The following is a 20,802-nucleotide window of genomic DNA, read 5'->3' as shown; positions in this document are numbered from 1 at the left end:
ACTTTTTCTTGCCCTTTAAAATTCTCGCATACCAACAAACCAATGAGAACGCACAATAATAATAATAACGATTCATAGCAATAGAACACAGGTGGCAAAGCTGCTGTGGATCCAATTTCCTGAATCGCTTTGTAACTGGCACAGATTTGCAGAAAATTACTGTTGTTTGGCAAATAAATAATTCATGGACAGTTATATATGTATTGCCAATATTATGTTACATCTCAAATATTGTTTTATTTATGGTAATTTTAATATTTAGCCATTCCCCAAAACTTATTCTCTCAAATTGCCTGGATGTGGGTCCTGAGGCAAAAACTATTTAAGAACCACTATTCTAAAAGACATCCATTAACTTCGGTAGTGTGAGATGAGCCTGTAATTTGATCATTTTCAGTATGTCTATAACACAAAGAGGAAGAGTCTTTTTTTTTTTTTTTTTTTTTTTTAACAGAGCATAGCTCATACACCATAATGCACTAGTCCAGTTTCATTCAAGAAAATCCGCAATGTATTCACGTGACAACAGCCCTGGAAGTACAAGTGGGCTTATGTTTAAGTCCCACTTGTTATGAAACAGTGAATTTAAAACATGTAAGAACAAGATTGTCATTATAGTAATAGATTTTCTTTAAAGCAATGCAACATAGCAGAACACTACAGAAAATACTGGAATTGCCAAAATGTAATTGCCATGCAACTAAGGCCTGCCATCAGAGCAGCTGGTACTTCATAAAAATCAATGAAATTGTGCTAAAATTCAATATAAGATTACTTATTTTATTTGGATAGGACAGGTTATCCCATATATAAATATCATCACTGCTTGGTGAAACACACGAAACAAAGAGTATCTATTTTAATTAAACATGAACATGGTCTTAAATTTTATACTGACATATATTTGTGTGGATTGATGCAGATGTTTTCGGTTACAGATGCGTTTGTAGAAATACCTAATTTTCCACTGCAATGACTGCGTCTTCATCTCATGCAAGTGTACATCATCTCTATTAAAATCACTACTCATTTCTTTAGGACTAAAACTAGTTTTAAGCCACATTTAGGACAAGAATCTCTCAAACATCACCTTCTTTATTGCTACAAATTATTGCCTGAATGAAATTTACGCCAGTGGCTGCGATACAGATACTGATAAACACAGCACATCTGGCCTACAAATCACAGAAATACATTTTTAAACTTTTCAAAGGAAGATTTTATGATCACAGAGTCAACAGCTGTGGTTAGAAACCACATACCAACCAAGCCAACACATTTGTCCTCCCCTCGAGACTGTTTTTGGCATCTGTAGACGTTTAAAGACCCAGACAAAATGCAAATGTATCAATCAAAATCTTTGCAGCAAATCTTCACCAAGTCTGACGTGTGTTAAAGTACTGAATAAATGCACTGGACCTGTTCAATTCATTTTATCAGTGCTATACATTTAAGGTAATATTGACCAGCTCTTCATAAGGTGGAAATGCAAATCATCACACATCATTTATCAGATTACATATCCGACTTACTGTGAGTTTATTAGTCTTTAAACAACCACTTTTTGTTGTTGTTTGCTGTCTTGCAATTATTTGGCGATGCTGTTCAGAATGAGTTAAAAGGTTTTAGACAATGTATGCGACATGATTCTCTCATTCTTTCTTAATGCAAAAGCACTTTTGATTACCAGCTCATACTTGCATAGCAAATCAAAACTAGGGTACGAAGACGTGTCTAATCTTGTGCTGAGGAAAAATAGTGTCTCTGACTCTAGGTTTATTTGACACTGATATGACAAGACAGACAGACAAATATCTGATCAGTGTTTTAATTGTATACAAAAAAATAAATAATATGCTCAATATTGTAAACAGATACACTGTATATATTGTTCTTAGTGAACAATCCTCACTATCTGCTATATATGATTAAAATAATTATATAATGTTCATCATAGTAATTATTCAAATGTATTAAATGTAATTTAAAAATGTTATATTTGATATAATAAACATAACTTCTTTGTAAAATTAATCAGAAATTATGTATTTATTACGTTTGCTGCCTCCTTTGATTTAAAATATTCATATCATATTTATCATATTATTAAAATGTTATGTATTAAATTAAAATAATTTTAGATTTGATCAAATACAAAATATTTCTTAGTAAAATTATTTAAAAATTATCGCATTTTAAAATGACATAATACAACTATAACTTCTTAGTAAAATTAATACAAATATTTATTACATGTTTACTGACTGCTTTTATATAATTAAAAAATGTATATAATATTTATCATATTAATCATCAAAAAATTTATATTTTAAAATGTTATAGCTGATATAATACAAAAGATAATTTCCTAATAAAATTAAAAATTTATGTTTTTTTTGTCTGCTTTATATGATTCAAATGTACACATTAATAATATTAAAATGTATTAAATAAATATTTTAAATGATATACTTTATATACTACAAAATATTTATTTTTTTCATATTAAAATGTTATATTTTATATAATACAAAATATAAGATTTATTTGTTTATTTATTTTTGTTTTTGTTCTTTTTTTTTTGTTTTAAGAGTGTGGGTATTGTTGTAATTTTTTTAAAAGTGGTTTTTTTTGTGTATATTTTTTTTTTTTTAATGTTGTTGTTTTATAATTAATTTATTTATTACGGTAAGCCACTAAATTATTATGAAAGTTATGAAATGCAACATCTTATGCATAAATGTAAAACAGTAATATACAAATACTGTAATTCTGTATAAATGTATAACATTTAAATATGTAGCAATCTGATGCAATATTTATGAAAAAAAGGCTAGTGCTGGGAACACAGTTGTTGTTGTTGTTGTTGTTGTTGTTGTTGTTTCTTTTCCGTTCAGTTATTATGTGAATATTTTCCTTTGTGGAAGCTCAAATATTTTCTGCAAAAGCACATCAGTCATTATGAGATGTGTCACTTCTGATTTCAGCCTCATTCTGCACGTTGACAAACGAGACAAATGTTATCATCACTGTTTGGCGTCAACATCAATGGCTACATGTAGTGAAATGGCTAATGCGGTGGCTCCAGATTAGCTCATGTAAGATGCTCTGGCAGGCTGTCTGGAGCTGGCAGCAGCATCACACATCAGTCTTTGATCCCCGTCGCAGCGGGAGTTTGTGACAGTTTTTTGGTATCAAAAGAAGTAAACACAGAACTTATCAATTGAAGCTAGACAAAAATGAAATAAATAAAAACACATAAACATTTCATTGATTGCCCTGATAGACAGCACACTTTCTGGCTGGAAAGGACCGTTGGCATCCGTGCATAAGTGAGATTCAGGGCCAGTGAACCACTAAATTACTCCACGTGTCTTTAATTACTGAAATGCTCATGTGCGACAACATAATTAAGTTCAGAAACTGAGGGGTAGGCTAGTTATTGGCATGTTTAATTGCAGCATCATATTTTAATTTTATACATCAATGCTCTTTGTAAATAATAGTTCTTCAATAAGTTCTTTCAATCTGAAGATAAACTGATTTTGAATAAATTGTACTTTGATTTCATGATTAGATTATTTACATGTTAATCTGTACGTTAAAAAAACGTAATTTACATTTGAATTTTTAAGAAATAATACAATTAAATTTATAGTAATTATTTACATCAAAAAATAAATTAACTATTTGAAATATAGATCAATATCTACAATTAAAAAGTATCAAATTTGTATTTTTATTAATTAATTATTAATATAATAATCAGTAATGATTTTTAATTAAACATATTTCCATCATTGCCCAATGTATATTTTACTTTAATTACTAATAATTATATAAATATTAATTAATTAATAATTATAATTATTTAACAATTAATACTTTTTTAATTATAATTAATACTATTACTCTATTCAGTATTATTGTAAAAAGGCACAATGAAGATGAATTAGTCTTGCAATTATAAATACAGTATAGCAGCATGTAACTTCTCTGCTGTTGTCATAGAGATGCTCCTCAAGAAAAGATGTCATTGTCATTGTCATTTCAACCTCCTGAAAGACAACGCACATGACGACAACAGCACATTCATCTATCCGTCTATGTATATGACATCTCACTTCCCATTTAAAAGCATATTGGTGGAGAAAATAAGAAGAAGATAATAGATTAATCTTAGGCTAGCCCTTATATTATGCACATATTTGAGTTGTGGGAAATACGGGTCAACCTAGTTGTTTTTCTTGAAAGTGTAAAATTATTTCTCATTTAGGGTCATGAACTGCAATGTTTTGACACTCTGAGGTGTTGTGAAATTTGCCTATGAAATATAGATTATGACTGTGATGTTAGCAGGTCACTTCAGGAAAGCACACACACACACACACACACAAAAAAAAAAAACAAAAAAAAAAAAAAAAAATTGATATATATATATAATTTTTTTGTTTAAATCATCAGTTATTGTTTAAAACTCATACTATTTATACATTTAGCATATTAATGATTAAAATGTATAAAATTTTAAAATGATATATTTAATATCATACAAAATATAACTTCCTAATAAAATTAATAAAAAAAATGTACATTTTTATTGGCTTTATATGATTAAAATAATATTAGATAATATTTTAATGTATTAAATTAAATTTTAAAATGTTATAGTTGATGTAACAAAAAATAACTTCTTAATAAAATGTATCATTTTTTTTTCATTTACTTACTACATTTTTTCCTTTACTTACTACATTTTTACTGTTATGAGACTCCAATGAGTTATTTTTTAAATCAATTTTTTTTGTAAACCTTAAAATCTTGACTGCAAAAAATGTAAAACGGTAATATACAAATATTGTATTTCTGTATAAATGTATAACATTTAAAATATGTGTCAGTTTTTCATGGTTTCATTTTTGGTGAATTGTGTTGAATCCAGCTAGGGTCAGTTTAACCTGGAACATGATGAATGTAACCATAATTTTAACATAAGACAAGGGCTAGAAACTCAATGAAAAAACTAGCTTGATTGTAGACTTTCACCTCTGGTCTTTGTCTCCAGCAGCTTGAAGTCACTGAATTGGACGTGAGGGCTGAAGTCGGCTCAATAAAGTGACCCGTTCCAGGATACCCTCTCCATCATCTTCTTCATCTGCCGAGCAGGAAATGAGATTGGCTAAAACACTGGCCTGAGATGAAATTAAAGTGCTGAAGTTGAACATTTTAATGTATTAAACTGATCGACTCACATCCGCTGCAGATTCTGAAGCAATTAATAATACAGGGCATTTGATTTCACCCATCTGGTAAAAACAAAACCCACTGTATGAATATGAATTGTAAGCACATGACTCTTTATAGTACAAAACTGCATATTATGCACCAATTACAAAGTAAATGTATTATTTTCATACCTTAACTTTCTTAGAAGGGTCATTTGGTATTGGCAGCAACAGATCCCGCCAAATTATTAACATCTTTTCATTATAACGGGTTTTGTCTACATTCCTTGTTATTGACAGAATGACAGACGTTATTAGTACTGTATATAGTGTGTACTGTATAATGTAATGTGTTTTAATCATGTTATGGGAAAACAGTGTTTCTCACTCTTGCAGTGCTGCATAGACATCCACCAAAGATGTGATTCCCACTCACACAAACCACACACACACAGTTGCCATCAAAGAACAGAAAAATAGATTGCATCACTGAATCTGCATCAAATCTCCACTGTACTGATGCACATGAGAACGTTACAGTTTCTGAGTATGCTGACAAACCCAGCGTTACAGAGACAGCGAATGACATCCCCATCACAGCCACTCTGTCAGGACCAACTTTGGGCTGTTTTTGTAGAAATGTGAAAGCAAATATTTGATGTGCTTTAAATACTTTCAAGGTACTGTATGATGCTATATACCTTTTTTTCCCTCTCCAATGTGTGAATCAAATTGTGGGAAATATTGAACATTTTATTTTAAATTAATAATTAATTACATTTTAAATTAATTATAAATTGATTTACATATAACTGAATTATTTTAGAATCACTTCAGCATTAACAAACATGAAATAATGTCAGATTAGTCCAAGTATATGCAAATAAATAGTAGAAATGTCATTAAATTTTAATAAATATATTTTCATATACACTTTGGAAGTGGAATAAGATTTTTTTAAATATTTTTAAATAAGTCTCTTATGCTTGCCAAGGCTGCATTTATTTGATCAAAAACACAGTAAAACATTAATATTGTAGAAATATATTTAGAATTTAGTTTTCTATTTGAATATGTTTATAAATGTAATTTATTCCTGATGCATAGATTAATTTTCAGCATCATTACTCCAGTCTTCAGTGTCACATGATCCTTCAGAAATCATTCTAATATGCTGCTCCATTACTATCAATTATTATTGTTCTAAATTATTAATAATAATAAAACAATTTTGCTGCTTAATATTTTTTAGTAATATTTTTAAAACTGACGAACATAAAAAACTTTTAAATGGTAATGCATCACGGTTTCCATAAAAACATGAACCTGCACAACTGTTTTCAACATTGATAATAAGAAATGTTTCTTGAGCAGCAAATTAGCATATTAATAATTTCTGAAGATCATGTGACACTGAAGACTGGAGTAATGATGCTGAAAATTCAGCTTTGCATCACAGGAATAAATTACATATATATAGGTAAGTAGGTGTTGTCCACGTGATGGAGTTTTCCTACAGCAATCAGGATCCCGATGTATTCCAGAGCCTGCCAGACATAGCCTTGGGACGCCAGGAGCATGACCCCCTGCCCTCTCCAGAGGTCCAGCACAACAGGAAAGGGGCCAGAGCCTGCATTACAAAACCACACACATTTAAATGGACAGTTCCTTAAGTCTCTATAAATGTAGACAGAATGTAATGATTTACATTCATCTAAATGTACATGCTTCTCTTGTGGCACAATAAAAATGCATATTTCATGTGTTTCAGGATGTTTTGAATTGAATCCTTTACTTTTGATAATATCAATGCAGCTGTGCAGAATAAAAGTATTTGTTAAAAAAAAAAAATACTGACTTCAAAGTTTTAAACGCCAGTATAAATAAATGCATTTAAAAATATATATATATTTATTTTATAATTGTTTTTTTATTTATTTATTTTTTTAATAGTATTGAAACCTGTGGGTTGGACTTTTATGTAGTGTTGCAACTGTAAAGTCTATCCGTCAGTCTCGATTTCATCCTCGTTAGATTCAGTATGGTGTCTACCTTAACTTGAGTGCATTAGTGCCGCCCCAGTCTATGGTGCCGCCCCCTTTTTAGCGGCTGGTTTTGGAAGCATTTTTACCATCATTTCCTTTTTAAAAAAATCTTTGTTAAAGCCATGAACCAAACCAACGAGTTACGAGGTGAATCACAACAGTACAAACTTTGATTTGAAGCAAAAAAAAAAAAAAGAAAAAGTTTTTGAAAATCAAACAAAAGACAAAAAAATACAAGACGTGTATATAAAGGCTTTAATGAATCCCATGAAGACAATTAAATTAAAAACAATGGAGAAACATAAAACTATCCATTTAAAGTTGTTGATTGTATATAGAGAAATAACATATTTTAAGTTTATTGCCAAATATGAATATATAATTTCAAATATGAGAGGGTGACTCTATTACATCATTTGCGGTGCTTCGTGGAATGGGCAGGGCTTTGCACTTATTTGGCGCAATTTGCTCACTGCAGCTCTCAGATTGGTGGAATTTTCTTTGCACCTTTTTAACCAGGAATTCTGCTGTCAAAGGATTACTTCACTTCCAGAACAAAAACCTCCTAATAAATTACTCAACCCCATGTCATCCAAAATGCTCATGTCTTTCTGCAAGGCGAGCATTCGTGGTTAAGAGTATATAAATTTTAATTTTTTTAGAAAATGGCAGATCGTTTAACTAGATAAGACCGTTGTTCCTCGGCTGGGATCGTGTAGAGCCCTTTGAAGCTGCACTGAAACTGCAATTTGGACCTTAAGCCCATTGGCCCCCATTGAAATCCATTATATGGAGAAAAATCCAGGAATGTTTTCCTCAAAAACCTTAATTTCTTTTCAACTGAAGAAAGAAAGACATGAAGATCTTGGATGGCATGGGGGTGAGGAAATGATCTTATTCTGGAACTGAACTAATCCTGACTATTTAAAACATGAGTTGAATTATTGTGAACTGATGGCTTCAACAAAAGCATATTAACAGTTTTGGAGAAAATGAATGGCATTTTTACCTCTGCAACCAGACTATTGCACTATATTGACAATTGACCTTTTATTCCAAGAAATTTTGTTAATGTTAGCATCTTTATGATAAATTTCTCTTTCAGACTCCGATTATGAATGACAAAATAACCTTATATAATTCATGCACTACATGGTTGAGTAGGCTACATAGTTCATAAGTACATAGTGTATGAGTTCATAGTGTATAGTGCGTCATTTGGGACGTAGCTTCTCTCTCACTTTACTTACTCACTGACGACTTGGTTTACATTCAGGAACAGGCCTCATACTCCAAAGCAGACCCATGGCTTCAACCCCCTCAAATGTCCCGCCAAGACTTTCATCTTTGGAAACTGTGTATTAATAATTAATACATCCTTTAATGATTGAGAAAGCTTTTAGAAACAAAACCGTGATTGTATGAAAGTTTAAGATGAAGCAATCTACTTTTAACGGTCCCTTAAGAGTCACTGGTGTATCGTCTCCATCTTCAGAGTGACTCTGTGCATGAAGAGTGCATTTAGAATCGGCAGGCAAGTGTTTCACTTCTACTTTTTCATCAACCAAGCAACTTGAAGGATGAACAGAAAGTTATATGGCCATGTAAGACCACAAAAATGGACACTAGAATCGCTGGAAAAGGTCTAAATGACAAACTTTGGCAAAGGCTTTTATAAGATGTTTGACCTGGTCATTGTCCTATAGGGTGGCGGTTCACACAGACAGCTCCTTATTTGGACCTTAAATTAATGGATTAACAAGCCCATTAAAACATAACAGGTTATTGATACTGATGATAAAAGGCACATATAGATAGTTTGACCAAAATGACAGGATTTCCTGTCATAAAAGTTGACTACCCTGCTGAAAAAACAGCATATGCTGTTTAGGTATGTTTTGACGCTGGGATGCTGGTTTATGCTGGACTTTTGCTGGTTTTGCTGGTCATGTGCTGGTTTATGCTGGTCCTTTGCTGGTTTATGCAGGTCTATGCTGGTCATGTGCTGGTTTATGCTGGTCCTTTGCTGGTTTATGGTGGTCCTTTGCTGGTTTATGGTGGTCATTTGCTGGTTTATGCTGGTCTATGCTGGTCATGTGCTGGTTTATGCTGGTCTTTTGCTGGTTTATGGTGGTCCATTGCTGGTTTATGCTGGTCCTTTGCTGGTTTATGCTGGTCTATGCTGGTCATGTGCTTGTTTATGCTGGTCCTTTTGCTGGTTTATGTTGGTCCTTTGCTGGTTTATGCTGGTCATGTGCTGGTTTATGCTGGTCCTTTGCTGGTTTATGGTGGTCCTTTGCTAGTTTATGCTGGTTCTATGCTGGTTAATGCTGGTCCTTTGCTGGTTTATGCTGGTCCTTTGCTGGTTTCTGCTGGTCCTTTTGCTGGTTTATGCTGGTCATGTGCTGGTTTATGCTGGTCCTTTGCTGGTTTATGGTGGTCCTTTGCTAGTTTATGCTGGTTCTATGCTGGTTAATGCTGGTCCTTTGCTGGTTTATGCTGGTCATGTGCTGGTTTATGCTGGTCCTTTGCTGGTTTATGCTGGTCATGTGCTGGCAAAGGACCAGCATAAACCAGCAAAGGACCAGCTTAAACCAGCAAAAGGACCTGCAGAAACCAGCAAAGGACCAGCATACCAGCGTCAAAACATACCTAACCAGCATATGCTGTTTTTTTCAGCAGGGTAATTTTAGAACACAGACAAAAGATGTACAAAATAATCAGATCTGCAGAAAAAATGGGAATGTTGTAGCCTTGTTATGAGGAAATTGTTGTTTGTTTACCTATTAATTATTTAGCCTACTATTGTTTATACCAAAGCAAATAAATTGCAATCAAATCTTGTAGTAAATGCAAATTATCACTGCTTGTTTCCATAAGAATATAGAAAGTATGTAATATATACATTTTAGTTTAAAAATCTAACTTTAGGTGTTTGGATATTTATTTTGCTGAAGTTGATTTATGCACTAATTTCCATTTGAAATGCTGTCATCTTCAGCATAAGGAAGTCTGTTGTTCCACTGGAAGATCAAGCTAGAGCATGACATTTTAATTAAAAATTAGGAGGTCAAAATTAAATTAAATATAACATTCATGGATGAATCATTAAGATGCATTTGGAAAACAGACAAACAAAAAAAGGGATTTTCCACTTCATACCAAGTTTAATCCTTCAGAGCAACAAACTTTATGGTTTTTATGGAAGATTTTATATTCATGACAAAATAAAACGTAACTGATTGTCTGAACATCGAACCTGAACATTGTATATTAACACAGAAGAAGTGATATATTATAACATGGGCCCTAAACGGCTGATAGCACCGCATTCAGTGTACATATCTAAAAATAAAAGACAAATATACATTTAAAAATAACACACTATCAAATAGGTAGTACAAATATTGAATATGTAGTGGTAAATCTGCCTTGGTTGTAACATCACAATAACGCTTTACTTCAGAAAAGTGATTCATGGTGCGCCTCCGGCGAATATGAGCTCCAGGGCCGCTTGGATGTCTCCGCCGGTGGCCTGCAGGGCTCTCAGGATGAGCTCCTCATCACGGATGCCCATGTCCCGCAGCTGCTGGAGCTGCGACTGCCACTGATTCTAAACATTATCAAACAGAGTCGCTCCAGAATCAGTAATCCCACTTCAAATACGAAAAATGATATTGTGATCAGACTTTACTGCATATAAAAAGGAACAGGATGCATGCAAATCAAGCTGTGCTAGCAGTCATAGGAAGAATGCATGCATTTTCTGCCACATCTCTATTTGAGATGTTTGAAGGGCTGATGACGGAAACTATAAGGATGATTCTGTATGTTGGGTGGTTACTCACGTTTAAGCTGGACATGCTGGACACCTGCAGGGCCTGCTGTAGAGCCTGGTTAAACAGGTCGTTGGTTATAGGAGTGCCTGCAGGGATTGGGGACACTCCTGAAGAGGGACCCTATCACAGATATATTCGTTTTTTAAATTAGTGTATGCAAACCGAAAACATTATAGACACACTGATGTTTAAATTCCAGCTGATAACAATTATTATCATTAATTTATTAATTATTATCTGTTAACTAGTTCTGATATTAAGGGGTTACAACATAATTTTCAACTAAAAACTGAAAACTCTGTATGCATTTGGCCGCTTATTTACAAGAAAAAGTGTTTTTGGGTGAATGTGGATGTTTTCTTTTGAAAACGGGTTTCAAAGTGCAAGTTTTTGAAAGTGATACCATGACCGTCTCAGTATAAACTACAAAAACACAAATTTGTGAAAACGGTGACGTCATGCACTTGTGTATTATATGTGTGCACGCGCATAGTGTTTCTTTGCAAAGTGACATCGCCATCTACTGGCCTGGCATGAATAATACAGTATTTTAGTAATTTTTGCAGATCCGTGTTAACGTGGTCTGTATGCGAAACTTTTTCAAAAACACAAAGGCAAAACATTTCTGTTTTCAGTACATTGTTGTCATGTAAACATACCCTAAATGTTTATGCTGCTTTGATTAAATGAATTAAAAATAAAACACTAAAAACTAAGATCTGTCATTTAGAAATGTTACAAGTGAATTTAAGCATCACAAAATTATGAAATATAGTACAAAAAGGTTATATTTATTTGGCGTTCTGCTAAAGATTACATGTACAGTAAGTGTTTTTAAATTAATATTTTTTTAACTTCATTTTGGGGTCAGAAAGATAAAGGAAATTAATACTATTATTTATGATGGATGTTTGATGTACAGGAAGTATTTTTAAATTCATGGTTTTAAAATGTAACTTAATATATGTATTTCAAATAAATGCTATTCTTTTCAAGTTTTTATTTATGGAAGAATCCTGGGGGGAGGGGCTTAATCATGATATCCACAAAAATATAAAACAGCACAACTATTTTCAGCATAGATAATAATTATACATATTTCTCGAGCAGAAAATCAGCATTATCAGAATGATTTCTGAAGATCATGTGACACTGAAGACTGAAGAGTAATGATGCTGAAAATTCAGCTTTGTTCAGAGAAATAAATTACATTTTTAAATATATTCAAACAGAAAACACTTATTGTACATTTTTCATAATATTTTTACAACTGTTTTTACTGTATTTTTTGATCAAATGAATGCAGCCTTGGTGAGCAGAAAAGACTTCAAAAACATAAATAAAATGATTCCACACCAAACCTTTGAATGGTTGTATACAGTATTACATTTGCCACACCTGCCAATGGCCACTGACTTGAGAAAATTTACCGTCCATAAATATTTTATTATGGTTTTTATTATTACCATTCATTTTAGGCTGTGGTTATTTATATATATATATATATATATATATATATATATATATATATATATATATATATATTATATATATATATATATATATATATTTATATATATATTATATAAAGTACAAACATTGATACTCTGGGTGGACACAGTCATGTGCTGCAGTGTACTCTACTGAAGTGTCCTGTACCTGGTTTCCTGTAGTTGGTGTAACAGCACTGCTCTCAGGGGTGCTAGCGAGGGCCAGAGCGGTGGCCAGCTCACTTTGAGTGATGGGTCTTGGGCCCACGGCGCCGTTATAGCCGAGTGAAGCTGGCCTCATGCCGGCCAAACCACTAGCAAGAGTGGACGGTCCACCGCGATTCCCCTACAGATGATAAACTGGCTTAGGATCCAATTCTGTTAATGCACTATTCCTAATGAAGAACAGTTAATCATGACAAACCGACTGGAAGTCCTCCTCATCATCAGACATGCCTTCAAAGAGGAAACCTCCTGGAAAAAAATAGTTTATGCATGAAAACTACTATGGATCACCAAAATGACCCGTCACATTATGTAAATGGTGGGCAGTTTTTCACTTAAATTGTGTTTAAATGGACACCCACCTGGCATGTCGCTGTAAGAGCTAGAAGACACGTTTCTGGAGGAGCTGGCGCTCTGCAGGGGCGGCACGCTGCCAGCCACCGAGTGCAGCACCAGGATGATGGCATTTACCAGCGCCGGGTGGGAATTGGCCAATCTGGTGAGACAGTTAAGCTCAGGGTATCATTTGCTTTAACCCATAGTGCACCACATGATTCAAATGTCACATTCGGAGGCAATTAAACCTCGGATTCAACAGAAGTCAAAACGATATTGCGTTCACAACCCAAGGCATTTTAAAAGCTAAATAAATAATTTAATTATGATTAATTATTATGAAGACATACAGTACCAGGCAAACGTGACTGCTTATGATTAAGTGATTGAAATTAGACAAACATAAATTCTACCGAAATATAAATTTTTATTAAAATATTTAATTGTATTATGATTATTATTTCAACATCGATTAATAATAATAACATTTAACATAAAAACATTATCACTATTATTAATATTAGTAGTAGTAGTACTATAAATTATAATTACTGATTAATTAATAATAACACTGATGTATTTATTATTATTATTTTATTGTTATACTTTATTATGTTATACTTGTTTTAATTATTTATTTTATAATTGTTATTATTATATTACAAAAATGATTTAGTTATTCATTATTTATATTGGTTAATAAATTACTGTTATTAAATAATTACCGATTAATAATAACATTGATTTATTATTATTATTTTATTTTTATTATTATTATATTACATATAATATTATTGATTTATGATGATTGTTAATTATGTTTATTAATTGCTATTTATATTAATATTGATTAGTAAATTAACAACATTACTGATTTATGATTATTGATGGTGTTTTTATTATTAATAATAGTTATAATTATATATATTATTATTAATATTACTAATAAGAAACAACTACTATAATATGTATTATTATAACAATTGCTAATTATTATTATTATTATATTCATATTATTAGTCTGTTAATAATAACATTACTGATTTCTGATTAATGTTGTTGTTATATTATTATTATTTTATATATAACACCTTTTATTTATTATTTTAGTTTTTTTATAATTATTAATACTACTACTACTAATATTATTATTTGTTTGTTTGTTTGTTCGTTCAATTAATTTATTTATGGAGGAGCTGGGGGTAGTTCATAAAGGAAAAGCAGCTATTTCCTGTTGTATGTAATGATGCTCACTTACGTGTCAAGCATGTTTGGGTCGGTGAATTGTATGAAGAGGTCTTTGTCTTGAAGAACCCCTAAAAATTTAGTCAATAAACATGAGTAAGTCTTCAACACATCACAAACCACTTCTGCCTGTAAACATACAGTACCCAGAGCCACAGGATCGCTGCTCAGCCCAGGTGTTGCCACCATGATCTGGTCCAGGGATTCCTTGTTATTCAGCATCTTGAACACCTGAAATGAGTGAACAGCTACTCAAACATGCTCCCAAGGATCCAGAAGCAGCAGCAGTGAATCTGTATGCTGCTCTAGTCAACCTACCGAGTCTCTGTATGCAGTGCTGGTGTGAAGAGCTGCCTGCAAGACACGAAACTCCCTCGAAGCTGCAACCTTGTCCACTGGCTCTACAGAAGAACATACAGGAAGAAATAATGGACTGTATTCAGGGTGCATTTTTGTCATTTCGGAGCATGCCCGTGTCCATCTGTATATAATTTCACTTGTATGGAAAAAAGAGCAGCATGAACATTCTGCCTGATGTCTCCTTTTGTGTTTCACACGACTCACCGGGATGGATCTCAGGCTCTGGCCATGACTTTCTCAGGATGTGCACAGTGGATCCCGACTGAATCCCGTAGGACTCCAGAGTCAAGTCATCCTTTAACTTCCTCCCACAGTACACTATTTCTGTAATGCATGAAGATAATGGGAAAACTGTTTGCAATCTCGTCAAGATTCCTCTAGGAGTAATTCCCAGAATCTTTTTCTGAGTCAAGTAATTTTTTTTTTTTTGGAAAATTGTTTGATGTTTTTTTGTGTTTTTTGGTTTAATTTTATGGTTTTAAAAGTCATAGTTCCAGCTTGATGATTTAAATTCTATTATATATTATGTTATGTTTTATTATATATTACAGAACTTTTTAAACCAATGACAGATACAAAATTTCTACCCTGTTAAAAAAAAAAAAAAAGTCTAATAGACCTATAATATAAACATGATATTGTGTGTCTTTTTTTTTATTTTATTTTTTTTATATTTTTTTTATTTTTTAAAAAAGGAAATGATTTGACAGTTTACTATTTATAGTATAGTATATTGCATCATACTAGATTAGTAATATTTTACATGATGTCTTCAAATATATAATGCTTTATAATTATGCCTTTTGATGTATTGTATAATCTCATGAATAACTGAAACGCACAGTTAGAATATATTTAATACTTATCTATTCAACTTAAGTTACCAATAAAAACCAGATGTAGCAGGAAATCTGCAAATATGATGCATTTTAACTTTGGTAACAATTATTTATGAAAGGGTCTAATGCATTATAACATACATTATGTAGTTTTAAAATAAAAAGCCATTCTGACTAGTTGTAACATAAGTTTAAAACAAAATTAAAAAGCTATTTATTAGTGGGATAAGAAATGTTACAAATGGAATATACAATGACACGTGAATAAGTACCTAAATAAGTATCTAATAATAAATACTAGTATAATTAACAGGACAGTTATTAGTAACTAGGAAATAAGTAGAGCACTGTTACCCAATGAACAGTTTTTAGCAAAATTGTAATTGGTACTTGTATAATATATTAGAATACAAACTAGTATAATATAATATTGAGTATAATATCAGAACCACAGAATCCCAAAGAATTCAAAGTATACGGTATATTGATATAACAATGGAATATTTACCTTTGATTATTACCTATTAGCAAAGAAGTACTACTATCTAATCAATAGTTATTGAAATTGACAAGATAGTCACCAAATAAAAATAATAATAACTAATAAGCACTAGTAAAATAATAATAAAATGGTTTAAAAAAAAATAAATAATAATAATTATAATAAGTATATTATGAAACCGTTATGTAGTTATATACCGTTATATAGTTTCCTGAGAAACTTTTAATTATTTTAATTTGACTTTAATGTCACGTCAGATTATAATAATATAAATAAAGGCTCTAATCAATTTATTAATACTGTAATAATCTGAAATGTGACTGTATTAATGCCACACTGTCGTCTCGTGTTATAATGAGTCAGATGCTTCGCATTATATGTTACCTATGAGCTCGGGATCTGGTATGGCATCAGGGATGTGAGCAGATACCAGCTGCTTGAGAGTAGAGACTCGATACTCTCCGGGAGGAACATCTCCGGGCTCGGGCTCCGGGAACTGCAGCACGGACTTGAGAAGAGAAGGCTGGTCCAGCAGCTTGAGGGACAGACGCCACTCTGAGGACGCCATCGGTCTTATGCACGCACTACAGATATGTGCTGTCTTTGGCAACGCACAGCAATCACCAATATATCTGTCAATCTTATAAACGCGATCTGTCTTTGAAATAAATAGTATCCTGCAGCTGTTTTCATCCGTGCGCCATGACGTCACGCAGGGAAGCTCGCGGTTCTGGGAATCGTAGTTTTCCTGATGTGTTTACAGACTGTAGCAGTCGCTTATGAACAGAGAGGGCGCTGTAATTATGAAGCGCAGCACTACAAGCAGACATTTAAAAAATAGTAGAAATGTTAAAAATAAAGCGGTTTTGGTACAATTAAAAACCAGCCAAAATAGCCAAGTGTGTCTTTTTGAAGAGAACCAACCGGGTTATTATTATCATAAAACTGAAAGCATTTTTGTTGCTAGAAATAAATAAATGTTAACTGTAATAAATAAAGAAAGAAAGAAAGAAAGAAAGAAAGAAAATTTTAATTTAGCTATTTGTTAAGGCAACTTTTCTCATTTCTATTTATTTTAATGTAAAAATAGTTTTTATTGAAATAAAAAATAAACTAAAACCTATAGATATGTTTATATATATATATATATATATATATATATATATATATATATATATTATATATATATATATATATAAAAGAATAGAAATGACATAGTAAAAAATTTAAACACTCAACAAAATTACAAAATTTTTTAATTAACATTTAATTAACATAAAATAAATATATATATAAACATAAATTTATTTTATTTCAGTTTCCAAGGCAACATTTCTCCTTTAGTACAACTGAAATAACAGTAATAAAAACTGTATAGACGTATTAAAAAAAGAAAGAAAGAATAAAATGACAAACACAAAACAAAATGACCAAACATGGAAAATATTTTTTAATAATAATAATTTTAGTCAGGTTATTTTAAAGCCATTTAAGTAGTTACTTTGAAGTAAATAGGCTACTTTTTTCCCCTTCAGAATTTTCCGATTCACTTATACGTAATATTATGATGATTTTAGGAATATGTCACGCCTTTAAGGTGCACAAGCTGTTTTTGAACGTGTAGCTGCTCTTTGCACAAATTACCCGAGATCAAACCAACTAAGTTAGCATTAGCAGCTAGCACTTCTTTTAATCTCAATAATGGCTGCTCTGATAACACATCGATTCCCGGTAAGCAGCCTACCGTATGTAATTTGTGTTATTTTTGCTCATCGGCACTCGTACAGTTACGACATCTACCAGTAGGGGCTAACTAAAACATACTAACTAGCCAAATGTTGACTTTTTGGTGAAAACCAGGTCCACCCTCTAGTAAATCGAGCTCTTCAACAAGCTAATGATGATAAATGAGCAGTTTGGATCAGCTAGATATCATATTATAAAACCACTTACCACCTAAATACTTGGTATCACAAAGATAGCATTATAGTAATAATCTTGTATCAATGATTGTTTGTTTTATTCATTCATTCCTTTCCACTGTGATCAGTTCATTCAATACCAAGCTCTCATATCCATCAGTTCCCAGTGCTAGTCAGGGTTTTAGTGAGGCAGGACTGTGTTTGTGCTGTCACGCAGTTATTCGCTATGACAGATGGTCTCTTGGCTGGATATGCTTCTCAGAGAGTGCCAGTCTTCACTGAGCTCCTCCACTCAGTGCAGCACGCCTGACAGCGCCTGAGGGAATCAGGACACACCAGTTATGACAGGGATAGAGGAAGCGTCCAGACATTTCACACCCTGTGAAGAGACGCCCTGTTCAGCCAGAGCCGGTGGAACATGGCTCAGCTACAAAGGGACATCACTTCGGGCTTGTTTAAAGATCAAGACAAGTCTGAAAGTCTGTGCCGTGTAGATTAGAGGAACAGTGGCTGCTTCCAAACTACAACAGTGAGTGACCACTCAGACTTTGGTCATTTTGAAGTGGAAATCAGACATCCCCATTGTAGCAGGAGACTTTTTTTTTTTTTACATTTTACTTCCGAATAATGGCTATATCCTCTGGTTTGACAAGCCATACTCTAATTAAACCTTTTTATGAATATTATGCACAAAGGTTTTATTAGCTTATCGAAATTAAGAGACTCATGGAACATTCATAAACACACACAAAATAAATAAATTCAATTAATAATAATAATAATAATAATAATAATAATAATAAATACACCACAGGATCTTTTAAATTAAACAAGTGGTAGAACAAAGGTAACCAGTTATGATATACATAATACATATCGGTACATGTCAATTTTAATGTAAAAATTAATGTCGGTCTTGACTTAATTCACGGTCTTGACTTTTTTCTCACAATTGCGAATTTATATCTCACAATTACGACTTTTTTCTCAACATATCGGTACATGTCAATTTTTTGATTTTTTTTCACAATTACTTTTTACGTTTATATCTCACAATTACGACTTTTTTCTCACAATTGCGAATTTATATTTCACAATTACGACTTTTTTCTCACAATTACGAATTTATATCTCACAATTATGACTTTTTTTCTCACAATTGCGACTTTTTATCTCACAATTACGACTTTTTTCTCACAATTGCAGATTTATTTCACAATTATGACTTTTTTTCTCACAATTGCGAATTTTTATCTCCCAAATTCCGACTTTTTTCTCACAATTGCGAATTTATATCTCACAATTACATTTTTAATGTAAAAATGAATGTGCATTCTTTATGATGCTTGAATGTTGCCATCCTTGAAACTAGCGCTTTTCTCAGTCACAGTACTTACTGTAAGGAAAGTATGAGAGGCTGAGGAATGGATTCTTTAATTTGATTAATTAGGCTAAAGACCTTGTCTGCAGAGGGCTGATGAGAATTGAATATAAGCATTCTGAAGAGCCTAGAAACCCGCATTAAGGGATCGTTATATATGGAATAAATGAGCATTATGTGTCAATCAGGAAACTCATAAATGAGGGAGAAACTAATGGGTTTGATTACAAGCGACCCCATTAAAACTTTTGTCCCAGTCTGGTCCCATGTGCATGAAGAGATTAGTGACTGGGATACAACTAATGCAGTATCATTATCTTCATAAGCAAGCTTAATATCATGAGGGGCCTTGCCCAATGATGCCACAATTATCATTATTAACACAGGCTTTATAGGAAAGATGAAGGAAAGTTTCTGTTTTAGTAAGTTTCTATGCAACCAATTTAGCTTTATAGCATGGTACATTATGTTTGATAGCTTAAGTTCTTGTAGTAACTGAACTATGGAAGTCATTCTCCGCCATGAGACAAAAAAAATTAAAAAAATGAATAAGTCATTCCACCACAGAATAATAATAATAAAAAAGGTAATTGTGACTTTTTATCTCACAATTTTTTTTCTCAAAATTGTGAGTTTATATTTCACGGTCCTGACTTTTTTCTCACAATTGCGAATTTATATCTCACAATTATGACTTTTTTCTCACAATTGCGAATTTATATCTCACAATTATGACTTTTTTCTCACAATTGCAAATTTATATCTCACAATTACGACTTTTTTCTCACAATTGTGAGAATGCAAGTTTTTTTCTGGTGTTATTGCATAATTATGTAAAACTTTGTCATCACGTGAAATACACAATGATATTACCAGGAGAAAGGTGTGGTTGTATGGAAAGCCCTAATATGGACATGGTCGTGTTTTATAAAGATTATTAGCTTCAGTTATTTTATCAACATTAGAATGAGAGCAAGAACAAATTTTGTGTGTATGCACCCATGAAGATGAAAAATTATGAGGTAAAAAAAAAGTGAAGTGTCAAAAAAAAGTGAAAAATAAGGTCAAGAAAAGTGAAAAATATGAATGAATAAATTTGAAAGATCAACAGCATTTTGAAAATAGATACATTTTCATTTCATGCTGACTCTATTACAAAGCCTTATTTTAACTTAAATGTTCTCTATGATTTTTTTCCCATTTAAACTACTGAGCTCAGCAAGGTCAGTATAAGTGTAAAGATGTTTACACCATGTCAGCATGTAGTCTGAAACAACTGTCTAGTAGAGCTCCATGTTCTGTCACAGGACTGACTCTCACAGAGCAAGTCTCAGCTCAAACAGTTTCAGGAACAGAGACATATTGAGTCTTGTTGAAAGACCTTGCCATATAA

The 20,802-nt window shown here is 32.3% G+C and overlaps 1 protein-coding gene across 1 annotated transcript; it reads right to left on the bottom strand.

The window, feature by feature from the left end:
- Window positions 1–10,507: 10,507 nt before the first annotated feature.
- On the bottom strand, window positions 10,508–16,908 carry LOC109082744 (ubiquitin-like protein 7). Its single transcript, XM_019097579.2, has 10 exons — window positions 16,491–16,908; window positions 14,970–15,089; window positions 14,724–14,806; window positions 14,552–14,636; window positions 14,419–14,476; window positions 13,187–13,320; window positions 13,024–13,073; window positions 12,769–12,945; window positions 11,119–11,229; window positions 10,508–10,883 (listed from the first exon to the last, which is right to left on the bottom strand). The coding sequence occupies exons 1-10, from the start codon at window positions 16,672–16,674 to the stop codon at window positions 10,746–10,748; spliced, it is 1,140 nt and encodes a 379-aa protein (XP_018953124.2). The 5' UTR covers window positions 16,675–16,908; the 3' UTR covers window positions 10,508–10,745.
- Window positions 16,909–20,802: the final 3,894 nt, after the last annotated feature.

Source organism: Cyprinus carpio, chromosome A25 (assembly GCF_018340385.1).
Source record: "Cyprinus carpio isolate SPL01 chromosome A25, ASM1834038v1, whole genome shotgun sequence".
NCBI lineage: Eukaryota > Metazoa > Chordata > Actinopteri > Cypriniformes > Cyprinidae > Cyprinus > Cyprinus carpio.
Note: the sequence above shows the minus strand (reverse complement) of the source record. Positions and strands in the feature narration are given on the sequence as shown.

Excerpts from the sequence above, each read along its gene's own strand:
- LOC109082744 (XM_019097579.2), bottom strand. The coding sequence starts at position 16,674 with ATGGCGTCCTCAGAGTGGCGTCTGTCCCTCAAGCTGCTGGACCAGCCT. Across the intron at positions 14,637-14,723 it reads GCACTGCATACAGAGACTCG|GTGTTCAAGATGCTGAATAA; the intron begins GTAGGTTGACTA and ends CACTCATTTCAG. Across the intron at positions 14,477-14,551 it reads CAGCGATCCTGTGGCTCTGG|GGGTTCTTCAAGACAAAGAC; the intron begins GTACTGTATGTT and ends CTAAATTTTTAG.